Raw genomic sequence first — 16726 nt, forward strand, 5'->3', positions numbered from 1 at the left:
GATAACCCACTCTTCCCCGGTAGACCGTCATTGTAAATAAGAATGTATTCATAACTGACTTGCCTAGTTAAGTAAAGGTTAAATAAATACAATAAAAAATGCTTTTCCAAACCGGGTAGCGTTTGTTACAGTGATAGTTACACAAAATACATAAGAAACTATTATGTTGCCGAACTTTTTCTCCACTCGAGCCCGACAGAGGCGTTTTAGTTTAGGGCGTTAAAAGGCCATATTAATAGCTTGCAACATAGTGCCCCGTGTTGTCTGCATGAGTTTCGATGAAACCGGTGTACTGCGCTTGCGGAGATTTAATTGCACCTTCCTGCTAAATAGTGATCAGATTCATAAATACTAGCCTACGAGCTACGTCTATGCATTTTTCTATGCTTCAAAGCTGGTTATGTCGGCTCACTTGAACTGACCTCACAACCGGGTAATACCAAGCTGGTCGGATTTGAAAGATTATCACCGATTTATAGTAGGTCAAATCTAATGTTGCTTTTTATAACAATTAGCGAGCTTGTTGGGAAATTTTGCGACCTCTTTACTTGAAAGAAAATCAACCACCCCACAACTGGTCTTCCGAGCTCATATCTGCTTATTGTAGTTAGAGTGTAAAGTCAGTAGATATCTAGCTATCGGTATTTAGCCGTGCTAGTATATCTAGGTTGCGTTATGTCTCGCTTTCACAAACATTTGCTTGTGTTATAGCAAGCTAACCAGTGAGTGACAGGTAAACAAGTTTGCTGCATCCTCAGAACGGGAGAAGCCCTTGCTATCCGGTGCATTTGGTAGCTTGCTTGATAGATAATATCAATAATGCTGCACCGTTGTTTTCGATGTAATACATTGATCTGGGTATTGCATGATTTGTTGACTGTTATAGTTTCTGCTTGGGCGGTAATGTTGGATTGAGAATTTGACACATTTTGCCAAGATATATGCCAATAGTACAGTATCTTCCCACTCAAATCAAATTTTATTTGTCTTGATCCGAATACAACTGGTGTAGACGTTATCATGAAATGCTTGCTTATGAGTCCTTCCCAACGATGCAGTTTAATAATAAAATGGTAACGTGGAATAATATACACAAGAATGGAGCTACAGTATATACATGGAGTACCAGATCAATGTGCGGAGGTAAGAGGTATTTTTGGTAGATATGTACATGAAGGCAGGGTAAAGTGACTAGGCATCAGGATGGATAATAAGAGTAAAATAAAGAACAGACTAGATGGAGTGTGTGTGGGAGGTTTTGTGGGATGTAGTTTGTGTATGTGTGCACATGCGCATAGGGTCAGTGCAAGGTAGTCAGGGCAGATAGCCAACTAATGGTACCTGAACTATGTAGCAGTCTTATGGTTTGGGGGTAGAAGCTGTCTCTGAACCTGTTGGTCCGAGAGCCGATACACTGGTACCATTTCCCAACGGTAGCAGAGTGAACAGTCTATGGCTTGGGTGGCTGGAGTCTTAGGCAATTGGGCATTCCTCTGACACTGCCTGTGATAGTGGTCCTGGATGGCAGGAATCTCGGCCCCAGTGATGTATGGGCTGTCCGCACCACCCTCTGTAGCGCTGTGAGGTCAAGGGTGGTGCATTTGCCATACAGAGTGCTGATGCAGCCAGTCAAGATGCTCTCGCTGGTGCCACTGTAGAAGCATCCAGCGGCCCATTTCAAAACTTTTTAGCCTGAAGGGGTGCTGGTTTGCCCTCCTCATGACTGTTTGTGGCGACCATCCTTAAGTCCTTAGTGATGTGGACGCCAAGGAACTTGAAGCTCTCGGCCCATTCTACAACAGCCCCGTTGATGGGGGCATGCTCTCCCCTCTTTCTCCTATAGTGCACGATCATCGCTTTGGTCTTATTGAGGTTGTTGTCTTGGCACCACACTGCTAAGTCTCTGACCTCCTTCTTATAGGCTGACTCATCGCTGTCGGTGATCAGACCTACCACTGTTGTCGTCAAACTTGATGATGTTGGAGTCGTGCGTGGCCACGCAGTCTTCGTAAACAGGGAGACCACTAAGCACAAACCCCAGAGGGGCCCCCGTGTTGAGGGTCAACGTGGCAGAGGCGTTGTTGCTAGGGCTGTGACGATTATGGAATTTTGGGTAACGATTAATTGTTATGCAAATGTGACCTGTCATTATCATAATTCTCATTATTGTTAAATGTTTTGAGCTTTTAAATGCATCTTTGAAAATGATCTTCGACATATGTAATGAATAAAACACAGCTTTGGTGAAAACGCATCTCAAAACCGAATGGGTTTTTACCGCTAGGGACTTTTGGAAATGAAGCTTCTCCTCCCGACTCTGCTCGTGAAATGATTACCAATTTTACCCACTTCATGTAAAACTTAACTGCTATTGGGTAAACTTTATCTGTTTGAATATAAAGTTGAATTCCCCCTTCTCCTAAAAATGAATGTATTAAGAATATTATAATGAATTGCTTTTTCATGGTTATTGTTCATAATTGTCAGTTACACGATTATCTGATAATTGAGCCAGCCTTAGTTGTTGCATACCCTCAACACCTGAGGCTGGCAAGTCAGGAAGTCCAGGATCCAGCTGCAGAGGGGTTCAATCCCAGGGTCCCTATCTTGGTGATGAATGCTGAGCTGTTGTCCATGAATAGCATTCTCACTAATTTCCCCACCTCAGTGTGGCTGAATGTTACACACGTAAGACACATTTCAATCAGTACTGTCCAACTCAACTGACAACCTTATTAAAGGATTTGAATAATCCCCTCATATGTGCTACTACAACCCAGAGGTCTTTGGTATTGTTGTTGAGCTAAAGGCAGCTTCTATTGCCATGTCTGCCTCCTTTGGTCTTGGGGAATGTATTTCCTGTTTGGGTTGCTGCAGTTTGGAGAGAGGGGGGAAAAAGTATGACCTTCTGCCTAATATCTTGTTGCTCCACAAGTGATCTGAAGAATGGGCAAGTTTTTACCAATATAAACATCTCATTTTTGGGCCATTTTATCATTGTAGAATCAGGTTGTCAATGCTACTGTCTCTGGTTTTGATATATATATATATATATATATATATATATATATATATATATATATATATATATATATATTAGGCCAAATACTGTTAGTAGCCTAAATGTGTCACTGAGTTTTTGAGTATAGACCAGTTGTTGGTCATCTCATCTCTCCTCTGTAGTAAACCAACATTTCCAACACACAGATTTGTCACTGCCCCCTCTTTACCGTTGGGTTTCTGTTTGCTTTGAGCTTGTCACATTTTCAGACATTGCATTATTGCCTGTCATCCATAGCTTGAGGAGATATTGTACTTTACAGGAGTTTGTTTTACTACATGCAGATTGTAGAAATCATCCTCTATGGAGATTGACTTGACTTAAACCACGTTTCCATCCAGTTTTCATGCAAGTAAAGTCATACTGTACAATAAAAAATCAATTAAAATTACAACAGCTGTGATGGAAACAGGAAAATTCTGTAAAATTGCTCGACATGGTGACATGCCGTAAGGTTGACACACCTGTATTTGAAGAGTTTCTCTCATTCCTCTTTGCAGATCCTCTCAAGCTCTGCTAGGTTGGATGGGGAGTGTTGCTGCACAGCTATTTTCATGTCAATTAGCCTATCAGAAGCTTCTAAAGCCATGATATAATTTTCTGGAATTTTCCAAGCTGTTTAAAGGCACAGTCAACTTAGTGTATGTAAACTTCTGACCCACTGGAATTGTGATACAGTGAATTATATGTTAAATACTCTGTCTTTTAACAATTGTTGGAAAAATTACTTGTGTCATGCACAAAGTAGATGTCATAACTGACTTGCCAAAACTATAGTTTGTTAACAAGAAATTTGTGCAGTGGTTGAAAAATGAGTTTTAATGACTCCTGTCACGATCGTCGTTAGGTGAAAGAGAGGACCAAGGCGCAGCGTGATATAAATACATCTTCTTTTTAATAGAAGAAGAAACTAACACTAATACAAACTAGACAAAACAACCGTGACGCTATCAAACGAAAGTGCAGACACAAGCAACTAACGTCAAAACATAGACAATTACCCACAACCTACCTAATGCCTATGGCTGCCTAAAATATGGCTCCCAATTAGAGACAACGATAGACAGCTGTCTTTAATTGAGAACCAATCCAATCCCTAGACAATACAAACACCCTAGACTAGACAAAAACATCCCCCATGTCACACCCTGACCTAACTAAAATAATAAAGAAAACAAAGATAACTAAGGCCAGGGCGTGACAACTCCAAACTAAGTGTATGTATACTTCCGACTTCAACTGTGTGTATATATATATATATATATATATATATATATATATATATATATGTGTGTGTGTGTGTGTGTGTGTGTGTGTGTGTGTGTGTAAGTATAAAAAACATGTTGACTCACCCTACGTGTAGAGAGACGCCAATGCCATCCTCCTCTTTTATGTTGCCTAAATGGTCTATGACAGTACACGCTTTTAGTTTTTGTTGTCCTAGGCTACCTAGCTAAAATACTTGCTCGCTAGCCTAACTTCCTTTCATGGGCAACGATATGCAGGCCTGCTAGTTAACATTACCATACTACATCTAGCTACATGTTGAGCTTCCATCCTCTCAGACCAGGGGCACAATGTATGACTGTATGGTTGGGTCAGTATCGCCGTTATAATCATTGACCAGTACGGAAAATTAAGTAAAACCACGAGTCCAAATCCCTATCTCCATCGATGGCTAATTTAGGAAAGGGATGATTTTACCTAACTAGCACAACGAGATACCACAATTAAAGTTTTTTTCTGTCAATAATGATGTTTGGCTTATGATGTGATTGGTCTGAAGCCAAATCCAGACTGGCTTCCCTTGACAATTTATTTGGTGCGCCAGGACGATTCACAGCTGAGCTCACTCAGTTTTGCTCAATGCTGATTGGCTATTATTTTATTTATTTTTCTATCAAGGGAGGCCAAATGCTCGCTGGCTTCCCTTGCATTCAATGCTACAGGTGGAAACAATGTCATACTCTTTCTGACCAGACAACATCAGATATACATCAGATGAGGATGATTTTACCTAGCTATCTAGCCACCAGAGGACAACAGGACAACGAGATGCCACAATTCAAGGCTTTTTCAGATATGCGCTACACATACTGAGACAGAGGGGCGCTGTTTCGTTCGCTCGGATGCTTTCTCAGCCTCTTGCGAATTGAAGGAAATTTATGAAACAGAGTAGAGTAAATCTTTTTTCTTGGTCCACTTTTGGGGAAGCCTGGCTTCCCTTGGCATCCATGAATACACATCACTGCCTTTTATACATATTACTTCTGAGAGCAAGCAGCTATTTTTGCTCCGACGTGAAAGGGCATGGCATGTTAGAGCTGTTACCCTTTAAATACCAACAATGTAACTAAATGTAGCTTTCTGACCTTTGATGTGACCCAGCCTTTACAGTAACCTCTCCAAGGGAGAAGGTCGCTACCAATAATATAATACTCTTTGAGGGCAGAGCTGGAGAGGGCGGCTTCTGATTACCCCACAGCTGCCAGCCTGTGAGCCCAGGCACCTAATTCAGTCAGAAGTCTACGCTATATATAGCTGTTGCCTAAGTCCCCCCGTCAAAAGCCTGTGATTGCAGGAAGAGCACTGTACTACCCCCAATGAAATACACACATGACATTCTGCATGCACTGACAACATGCACTCACATCCCAGAAGCCAAACATGTTGTCAGGATCAATGCCAAAGGCCTTCACTAAGGGCTGCAGAAGAGAGGAGAAAGAACCAAATTAGAACGTTATTTTATTTTACAGAAACACATGCAGAGCATATCACTGCATTTATGATGGTGTGTTGCAAAAATAAGAACTTACGCCGGCAGTGGAGAGCGCCACAAAGTGCTTGGCAACAGCAGATTTCTGTAAAGAAGACAATGTTTAATTTAATATACTTTGCATTCAACCAATTTCCCTGGATTTTTCTAAAGGTAAAAAGTCTACCCACATCTTTAGCGTGCTCAATGAACCATTCCTTGGCAGACTCTGCATTGGTGATGGTCTCTTGGGTGGTGAAAGTCTGAAAATAGGATGAAAATAGGAAAGCCATTCAGACATAACTTTGGCTGCAACTCTACAGAGGCATAGGAGAGAAGGTACAACGTGGCATGCAGCACCAACTGATCCCTTGTTTCAATGGAAACGTCCATTGTATCAAACAACTGTTGCTGCTAAAGCTGAGTGGAACTTTATGAGTTTCCATATTATCAGCTGTACAGTTTATTTGCTCTTTGTCAATGATTTTTTGTTTGTCTTTCTTGTCAATTTTTTAGGCCAATTTTGAAGATGAATATCTCTCTCTCAAGTGTTCAGACTAAACAATAAAACCAGTGAATGCTCTGGTACGGTAAAGACAACCAAAAGCAGGCACCTTGGAGGCCACGATGAACAGGGTGGTCTCAGCATTGAGCTCAGCCAGGGTTTTGGCGATGTGTGTGCCGTCAATGTTGGAGACAAAATGCACACGGGGACCTCCCTTGGAGTAGTTCTTCAGAGCCTCAGTCACCATTAGAGGACCCTGGCAAAGAAGACACAACAAATACACAGTGATGGCAGAGGCAGCTTTCACACCTAATAGTGAAACATCATATTGCCTAGGTAAATAAAGGTTAAATAAATAAAAATATTGACACTTTAACAAATGATACGCAATAATTTTACTTACCAGGTCAGATCCACCAATGCCGACGTTGACAACGTCTGTGATGGACTTTCCAGTCCAGCCCTTCCACTCGCCACTGCGAACTTTCTACACCAGACACAAGCGAGTAGACCATTGAAAAAAGTGCCTACACAATTCAGTCAAATTGCATTTGTTATGCCTTGAATGCCACAGGGAGATAGCTAGCAATTCTATGTATAAACTGTACTGTAACTATTCAAATTGGAAAACACAAATGGTCTCACTAAGAGATTTGGAGGGTTGCTACGAAATTGAGACCCTTGGGTCAGCTCCCACTCACGTGGCAGAAGGCCTTCATCTTCTCCAGGACTTTGTTGACCTCAGGCATCACATCATGTCCGTCAACCATGATGGGATGGTTGGAGCGGTTCCTTAGAGCCACGTGGAGCACAGCACGGCCCTAACCAAACAGAAGGAGGAGAAGATACAGTAAGGACACACACACTGATATGCGACTTACAGCAAATGTATGTAGTGCCATTGATTTGTTTCAAACCAATTTCTGAGGAGGTGTCAGGTGTGTTACATTTGGCCATTCATTATCACAATGATAATAACATTGACAATAAACCACGCTCAGGCTAAAGCTCAGATAGGCACCTCAGTGAAGTTGATCTTGTCTCCATGGAACATCTTGTCCCTGGCGGCCTCAATCCCCCTCGACTTGCCCTAGAGAAAACATATATACATCTATTGGTGGGCAAATAGGCCTTCGATGTCAGGAAGGTTGATAGGCTACTGGACGCACAGCAGAAGAAGACTGTTTTTGTAATGACTATAGGTAAATGCCAAATACAGTATGGCTATTTGTAATTGTTGTGTTATTTGAATCATTATGATAGAGAAGCAGCGATTTACCAGTTCGACCAACATCTTCATGACATCCTCAGTGATGAGATTCTTAGAGTAATCAATCAGAATGTCTCCATGATCTGTCTTCAGCGTTGTGCTATTCAGACACAGAACATTTGACAGGGTGAGTGATCTGTTTCCACAGAGATCCTATTAAATGAGGGATTCTATATGTAATTCTGTCTGATTCTGGATTTAAGCAATTAACTCAATAACCTTTTACCCACAAGTTACAAAATCAAACAGCCCTTTAACATGAAACAAATATAAATCTGTTTTGTTTCACCACAAGCATTTTGTAGTGAATTTGAGGGGTAGCCCAATCGAAACCTAAACCCACTTATTTATAATTCCAAGGCAAGCAGGGTATCCCAATTATACTGTTTGCTTGTGTATGTGGACGTGCTTGTAATGCACTTAAGAAGGTTAGGGTTATTACAATACAGATAGCAATACAGACAGACATCAGACAACAAACCCCCACACCACTAGCAGTACATGAAGGGAGTTCAGCCAGAAGTGCTGCATTTTTAATGGTGTGGAAGCCCATAAGCTACTCTGATAAAAGGCACATATTTCGGGGAAGGAGACAGTTGCACCTGAATGAATTATGTCACTGATGCAATAGCAAAGATCTCAAATTGTACAGTTGTTTTTTATTGGCAGTAGCATCTGTTCATGGTGACACATTATGTGCTTTGTTTAAAGGTAGCCTGAAGTGAAGACAACATTTTCTAATGGACAGCATTTTAATTGAAATCACATGTTACACTGGTGATATGTTTTTTTAGAATAAGGATACCTTCAATAAATTAACACGGACAATTTCAAAATAAGTCAACCATAAAGATACCTGAATTTGTGGAATCGCTCCTTGTCTTCCTCAAACATCTTCCTCATGTTAAGGTGCAGAGCATGTTCATGGTACCATTTCTCCAGTTTCTGGAAGGTTGGGTCGTGTGTGAGTCCCATGGTGCTAGAGGTGCTGGGCGCGGTCCTTTCAGCTCAACTACTCTGGTTGAGTGAGACTGTAAGGCACGAGAGGAGAGGCTTTTGAAGGGCAACCAACCCGCTACACTTGCCCCTCCTATAATAACACGATACTTCGGATCGTGCAGCACAGCCACACATACTGTATCAGTAATGCAGCGTTCAAGACTGTTATGTAGCTAAGTCCATAACATTACCAACTGACTAAACTTACAATTCAAGACATTGAGTAGTTTTACCAAATTCCATTACAAAAAAAACTTCACAGGTCAATTATAAAATGGAGTGACAACAGTATCATTGAATAAGATGAAGTCAACTTCTAAAGTTACATAAACGTCACTGCACACAAGTAAAATCGAATGAATAAACTGTAATTGCCTCCTGATGTGATACTATTTTATGAAATTATGTTTTTAAACATAGGACCAAGGGAAATGTCAATTCATGCTGAATATTGTATTTCCCGATTATTATATTAGAACAGCGTCAATGTGTGGACCACCTAAGTGCGTTTCGTCCAGTGGGAGACATGTTAGTGTCGAATCTTTGTAGCACTCTAGCGTTTGATAAGTGATACTTCGCCTATTCGGTTTAAAAAGACCACTAGAGGACGGATAACTCCACGGAATATACCTAAATACCTTTGTGTGACAATTCGATTCTTGGAGCAAAAAATATTTTCTACCGTTTCAGTGGGTTTGTTTATAAATACAAATAATCGATTCAAATCATGATGAAATTAGTTATTAGAAGCATAATGTATTGTTCTTCCACACTTGAATTTGTAACTAATGTCATGCCATGTTATCTATATAAAACATAATATTTGTGATGAAGTAATGCTGTTATAAAAATTTGTTAATATCTGAAGCTTTCACCTCTGCATTCACTTCGAATTCGAGGTTTTTGAGTGTGTCTGAACCGTGTGATCAACCGAAGGTTTGTAGTTTAGCTCACGCGCGCTGGTTTATATAGAGAAACGTCACATCCGTTGTATACAGACTTCATTCGATGTCAAGAGGGTGGATGCCTAGCTAACTGGTAAGTTATGCGCTTATCAACTGTACTTTGATTAAAAACGTTTTATCTGAAAGCGCTTAACACATTTACTCTCGTCACAAATAACAGTTGTTGTAACAAGGGATAGTACCCTACTGTGCCAGTTGTATTAGATTTGTTTGAATTGTGTGCTAGCTTTAAAAAAAAAACGTCGCAGAGTACTAGCTACAGTACCTAGACAGCTAACATTAGTTGTCGATAACTAGCTAGTTAGCTGTGGTCGTTCAGTAGATACTAACCAGAAACCTACAATTTTAGCAACAGTTGCTAGAAATTCTAAGATATCCAAACTATGAATGCTTGGTAGTGAACTGGCTTTTAGTATGTATTTTAAGATATCCCTGATATAATGTAGATTTGGACTAACTAACGTTAGCTAGTGTGATTTTTTTGGGTTTCGGGACATTGTTTTTGCAAATATGTTGTCTCTTTGCCCTCCCTGCGAGGCAATTTCAAGGAGTGTCTTTCGAGTGTCAGGGAAGGTAGATAGTCAGCTAACTAATGCTAGGTACCTAAGCTATAATCGGTAGGGAACCCTAATAGTCTATGGTAATTCTGAAAATGTACAGCCAAAATTACTAGTTACCTGGCTGCTAACGTTAGATCTTTGGGTGTGTGAATTATGGGGACTAGTGATTAGAGCGTTGGGACAGTAACCGAAAGGTTGCTGGATCGAATCCCCGAACTAACAAGGTAAATATGTCGTTCTGCCCCTGAACAAGGCAGATAACCCACTCTTCCCCGGTAGACCGTCATTGTAAATAAGAATGTATTCATAACTGACTTGCCTAGTTAAGTAAAGGTTAAATAAATACAATAAAAAATGCTTTTCCAAACCGGGTAGCGTTTGTTACAGTGATAGTTACACAAAATACATAAGAAACTATTATGTTGCCGAACTTTTTCTCCACTCGAGCCCGACAGAGGCGTTTTAGTTTAGGGCGTTAAAAGGCCATATTAATAGCTTGCAACATAGTGCCCCGTGTTGTCTGCATGAGTTTCGATGAAACCGGTGTACTGCGCTTGCGGAGATTTAATTGCACCTTCCTGCTAAATAGTGATCAGATTCATAAATACTAGCCTACGAGCTACGTCTATGCATTTTTCTATGCTTCAAAGCTGGTTATGTCGGCTCACTTGAACTGACCTCACAACCGGGTAATACCAAGCTGGTCGGATTTGAAAGATTATCACCGATTTATAGTAGGTCAAATCTAATGTTGCTTTTTATAACAATTAGCGAGCTTGTTGGGAAATTTTGCGACCTCTTTACTTGAAAGAAAATCAACCACCCCACAACTGGTCTTCCGAGCTCATATCTGCTTATTGTAGTTAGAGTGTAAAGTCAGTAGATATCTAGCTATCGGTATTTAGCCGTGCTAGTATATCTAGGTTGCGTTATGTCTCGCTTTCACAAACATTTGCTTGTGTTATAGCAAGCTAACCAGTGAGTGACAGGTAAACAAGTTTGCTGCATCCTCAGAACGGGAGAAGCCCTTGCTATCCGGTGCATTTGGTAGCTTGCTTGATAGATAATATCAATAATGCTGCACCGTTGTTTTCGATGTAATACATTGATCTGGGTATTGCATGATTTGTTGACTGTTATAGTTTCTGCTTGGGCGGTAATGTTGGATTGAGAATTTGACACATTTTGCCAAGATATATGCCAATAGTACAGTATCTTCCCACTCAAATCAAATTTTATTTGTCTTGATCCGAATACAACTGGTGTAGACGTTATCATGAAATGCTTGCTTATGAGTCCTTCCCAACGATGCAGTTTAATAATAAAATGGTAACGTGGAATAATATACACAAGAATGGAGCTACAGTATATACATGGAGTACCAGATCAATGTGCGGAGGTAAGAGGTATTTTTGGTAGATATGTACATGAAGGCAGGGTAAAGTGACTAGGCATCAGGATGGATAATAAGAGTAAAATAAAGAACAGACTAGATGGAGTGTGTGTGGGAGGTTTTGTGGGATGTAGTTTGTGTATGTGTGCACATGCGCATAGGGTCAGTGCAAGGTAGTCAGGGCAGATAGCCAACTAATGGTACCTGAACTATGTAGCAGTCTTATGGTTTGGGGGTAGAAGCTGTCTCTGAACCTGTTGGTCCGAGAGCCGATACACTGGTACCATTTCCCAACGGTAGCAGAGTGAACAGTCTATGGCTTGGGTGGCTGGAGTCTTAGGCAATTGGGCATTCCTCTGACACTGCCTGTGATAGTGGTCCTGGATGGCAGGAATCTCGGCCCCAGTGATGTATGGGCTGTCCGCACCACCCTCTGTAGCGCTGTGAGGTCAAGGGTGGTGCATTTGCCATACAGAGTGCTGATGCAGCCAGTCAAGATGCTCTCGCTGGTGCCACTGTAGAAGCATCCAGCGGCCCATTTCAAAACTTTTTAGCCTGAAGGGGTGCTGGTTTGCCCTCCTCATGACTGTTTGTGGCGACCATCCTTAAGTCCTTAGTGATGTGGACGCCAAGGAACTTGAAGCTCTCGGCCCATTCTACAACAGCCCCGTTGATGGGGGCATGCTCTCCCCTCTTTCTCCTATAGTGCACGATCATCGCTTTGGTCTTATTGAGGTTGTTGTCTTGGCACCACACTGCTAAGTCTCTGACCTCCTTCTTATAGGCTGACTCATCGCTGTCGGTGATCAGACCTACCACTGTTGTCGTCAAACTTGATGATGTTGGAGTCGTGCGTGGCCACGCAGTCTTCGTAAACAGGGAGACCACTAAGCACAAACCCCAGAGGGGCCCCCGTGTTGAGGGTCAACGTGGCAGAGGCGTTGTTGCTAGGGCTGTGACGATTATGGAATTTTGGGTAACGATTAATTGTTATGCAAATGTGACCTGTCATTATCATAATTCTCATTATTGTTAAATGTTTTGAGCTTTTAAATGCATCTTTGAAAATGATCTTCGACATATGTAATGAATAAAACACAGCTTTGGTGAAAACGCATCTCAAAACCGAATGGGTTTTTACCGCTAGGGACTTTTGGAAATGAAGCTTCTCCTCCCGACTCTGCTCGTGAAATGATTACCAATTTTACCCACTTCATGTAAAACTTAACTGCTATTGGGTAAACTTTATCTGTTTGAATATAAAGTTGAATTCCCCCTTCTCCTAAAAATGAATGTATTAAGAATATTATAATGAATTGCTTTTTCATGGTTATTGTTCATAATTGTCAGTTACACGATTATCTGATAATTGAGCCAGCCTTAGTTGTTGCATACCCTCAACACCTGAGGCTGGCAAGTCAGGAAGTCCAGGATCCAGCTGCAGAGGGGTTCAATCCCAGGGTCCCTATCTTGGTGATGAATGCTGAGCTGTTGTCCATGAATAGCATTCTCACTAATTTCCCCACCTCAGTGTGGCTGAATGTTACACACGTAAGACACATTTCAATCAGTACTGTCCAACTCAACTGACAACCTTATTAAAGGATTTGAATAATCCCCTCATATGTGCTACTACAACCCAGAGGTCTTTGGTATTGTTGTTGAGCTAAAGGCAGCTTCTATTGCCATGTCTGCCTCCTTTGGTCTTGGGGAATGTATTTCCTGTTTGGGTTGCTGCAGTTTGGAGAGAGGGGGGAAAAAGTATGACCTTCTGCCTAATATCTTGTTGCTCCACAAGTGATCTGAAGAATGGGCAAGTTTTTACCAATATAAACATCTCATTTTTGGGCCATTTTATCATTGTAGAATCAGGTTGTCAATGCTACTGTCTCTGGTTTTGATATATATATATATATATATATATATATATATATATATATATATATATATATATATATATATATATATTAGGCCAAATACTGTTAGTAGCCTAAATGTGTCACTGAGTTTTTGAGTATAGACCAGTTGTTGGTCATCTCATCTCTCCTCTGTAGTAAACCAACATTTCCAACACACAGATTTGTCACTGCCCCCTCTTTACCGTTGGGTTTCTGTTTGCTTTGAGCTTGTCACATTTTCAGACATTGCATTATTGCCTGTCATCCATAGCTTGAGGAGATATTGTACTTTACAGGAGTTTGTTTTACTACATGCAGATTGTAGAAATCATCCTCTATGGAGATTGACTTGACTTAAACCACGTTTCCATCCAGTTTTCATGCAAGTAAAGTCATACTGTACAATAAAAAATCAATTAAAATTACAACAGCTGTGATGGAAACAGGAAAATTCTGTAAAATTGCTCGACATGGTGACATGCCGTAAGGTTGACACACCTGTATTTGAAGAGTTTCTCTCATTCCTCTTTGCAGATCCTCTCAAGCTCTGCTAGGTTGGATGGGGAGTGTTGCTGCACAGCTATTTTCAGGTCTCTCCAGAGATGTTTGATCTAGAGGTCGACCGATTATGATTTTTCAATGCCAATACCGATTATTGGAGGACAAAAAAGCCAATACCGATTAATCGGCCGATATTATTATTATTATTTTTTTTTAAATATATATATAATACAAACACATTTTTGTAATAATGACAATTGCAACAATACTGAATGAACAATGAACACTTTTATTTTAACTTAATATAATACATAAATACACACACACACAGCTCTGAAGTGACAATGAGACTGAAGAGTCTACTTAGGAGACAAATACTCAACTGTTTGAATAAAAATAGAGTTTAAGTTACCTGTGATGAATGTTAAAAACAAAAACTTTAAATTTCTATATGCTGGAAATCCTATTTTAATAATGGGCATGGTAAGAATTGACAACCAAAGTGCGAGTCATGATTCCCATGACACCTTCTAGCAAAATCTGAAAAGCGGTTCCTTCATTTATTCCATAGGATATTTTTTAGATTCACTTAAAATAAGGTCTGTTTCGTGTAGGCGTACATCACCGTGCCATTTTATAACTGTAGATATCCATAGGACAAGGTAACTCTGATCAATATTGGCTAAATATAAGTGAAGATCAGTTTTTTTGTAGAGTGGATTTATGAAAATATGTTGACAAACGTTACCTTATCCTAGTGAGATTTACACGGGTATCAAAACGTCGAGGCGGTTTAAGCCTGCACGAAACACAGACCTTATTTGAAGTAAATCAAGACATTCTCTATGGAAGACATGAACGGTAAAATAACGAAGGAACCCCTTTTGAAATTCAGCCGCAAGTTATTACAGGAATTATAACGCGTCGACTATTTCTCTCTAAACCATATACCTTTGACTAATCTGGAAACTATCACCTCGAAAACAAAACGTTTATTCTGTTCCGTATTTTATCTAACGGGTGGCATCCATGAGTCTAAATATTCCTGTTACATTGCACAACCTTCAATGTTGTCATAATTACGTAAAATTCTGGCAAATTATTTCGTAAAGAGCCAGGCGGCCCAAACTGTTGCATATACCCTGACTCTGCGTGCATTGAACGCAAGAGAAATGACACAATTTCACCTGGTTAATATTGCCTGCTAACCTGGATTTCTTTTAGCTAAATATGCAGGTTTAAAAATATATACTTGTGTATTGATTTTAAGAGAGGCATTGATGTTTATGGTTAAGTACACATTGGAGCAATGACAGTCATTGATTGATTGTTTTTTATAAGTTTAATGCTCGCTAGCAACTTACCTTAGCATACTGCATTTGCTAACAGGCAGGCTCCTCGTGGAGTGCAATGTAATCAGGTGTTAGAGCATTGGACTAGTTAACTGTAAGGTTGCAAGATTGAATTCCCCGAGCTGACAAGGTTAAAACTCTGTCGTTCTGCCCCTGAAGGCAGAACGTTCCTAGGCCGTCATTGAAAATAAGAATGTGTTCTTAACTGACTTGCCTAGTTAAATAAAGATTAAATAAAGGTGTAAAAAAATTAAAAAAAACGGCAAAACGGTGTCCAAAAATACAGATTTCCGATTGTTATGAAAACTTGAAATCGGCCCCGATTTTAATCGTCCATTCCGATTAATCGGTCGACCTCTAGTTTGATCATGTCTGGGCTCTTCCTGGGCCACTCAAGGACATTCAGAGACTTGTGCAACCCCTGCATTGTCTTGGCTGTGTGCTTAGGGTTGTTGTCATGTTGGAGGGTGAACCTTTGCCCCAGTCTGAGATCCTGAGCACTTTTCATTAAAGTTCTCTCAGTACTTTGCTCTGTTCATCTTTGCCTTGATCCTGATTAGTCTCCCAATCCTTGCCACTGAAAAACATCCCCACAGCATGATGCTGCCACTACCATGCTTCACCGTAGGGATGGTGCCAGGTTTCCTCCAGATGTGATGCTTGGCATTCAGGCCAAAGAGTTCGATCTTGGTTTCATCAGACCAGATCATCTTGTTTCTCATGGTCTGAGTCCTTTAGGTGCCCTTTGGCAAACTCCTAGCGGGCTGTCGTGCTTTTTTTCTGAGAAGTGGTTTCTGTCTGGCCACTCTACCATAAAGGCCTGATTGGTGGAGGGCTGCAGAGATGGTTGTCCTTCTAGAAGGTTCTCCCATCTCCACAGAGGAACTCTAGAGCTCTGTCAGAGTGACCATCGGGTTGTTGGTCACCTCCCTGACCAAGGCCCTTCTCCCCCGATTGCTCAGTTTGGCCGGGCGGCCAGCTCTAGGATGAGTCTTGGTGGTTCCAAACTTCTTCCATTTAAGAATGATGGAAGCCATGGTGTTCTTGGGGACCTTCAATGCTGCAGAAATGTTTTGGTACTCTTACCCAGATCTGTGCATCGACCTAATCCTGTCTTGGAGCTCTATGGACAATTCCTTGGACCCCGACTTGGTTTTTGCTCTGACATGCACTGTCAACTGTGGGACCTTTTTTTATATAGACAGGTGTGTGTGCCTTTCCAAATAATGTCCAATCAATTGAATTTACCACAGGTGGACTCCAAGTTGTAGAAACACCTCAAGGATGATCAATGGGAACAGGATGCACCGGAGCTTAATTTTGAGTCTCATAGGAAAGGGTCTGAGTACTTACGTATATAAGGTTATTATTATTATTTTTTTTAACATTTATATACATTTGCAAACACATCAACCTGTTTTTGCTTTGTCATTATGGGGTATTGTGTGTAGACTGCTGAGGATTCTA

The 16726-nt window shown here is 40.8% G+C and overlaps 2 protein-coding genes across 4 annotated transcripts in view; one reads left to right on the forward strand and one right to left on the reverse strand.

Moving 5' to 3' along the window:
* Positions 1-5640: 5640 nt before the first annotated feature.
* On the reverse strand, positions 5641-8647 carry LOC129834984 (glucose-6-phosphate isomerase-like). Its single transcript, XM_055900342.1, has 9 exons — positions 8448-8647; positions 7601-7691; positions 7343-7411; positions 7023-7142; positions 6725-6808; positions 6431-6577; positions 6008-6079; positions 5878-5922; positions 5641-5766 (listed from the first exon to the last, which is right to left on the reverse strand). The coding sequence occupies exons 1-9, from the start codon at positions 8564-8566 to the stop codon at positions 5656-5658; spliced, it is 858 nt and encodes a 285-aa protein (XP_055756317.1). The 5' UTR covers positions 8567-8647; the 3' UTR covers positions 5641-5655.
* An 877-nt stretch (positions 8648-9524) lies between these two features.
* LOC129834671 (granule associated Rac and RHOG effector protein 1-like) overlaps positions 9525-16726 on the forward strand; it is a 41160-nt gene continuing 33958 nt past the window's right edge. Inside the window, exon 1 of one of the 3 annotated variants that reach the window (XM_055899872.1) lies at positions 9525-9628. The gene's annotated coding sequence lies outside the window, so the exon portion shown is untranslated. Of the gene's footprint in view, positions 9629-10715; positions 10850-16726 lie in introns of those variants that run through there. The other 2 variants (XM_055899873.1, XM_055899875.1) reach the window with 2 other exon arrangements.

The sequence above is a fragment of the Salvelinus fontinalis genome, chromosome 35 (genome assembly GCF_029448725.1).
Source record: "Salvelinus fontinalis isolate EN_2023a chromosome 35, ASM2944872v1, whole genome shotgun sequence".
NCBI lineage: Eukaryota > Metazoa > Chordata > Actinopteri > Salmoniformes > Salmonidae > Salvelinus > Salvelinus fontinalis.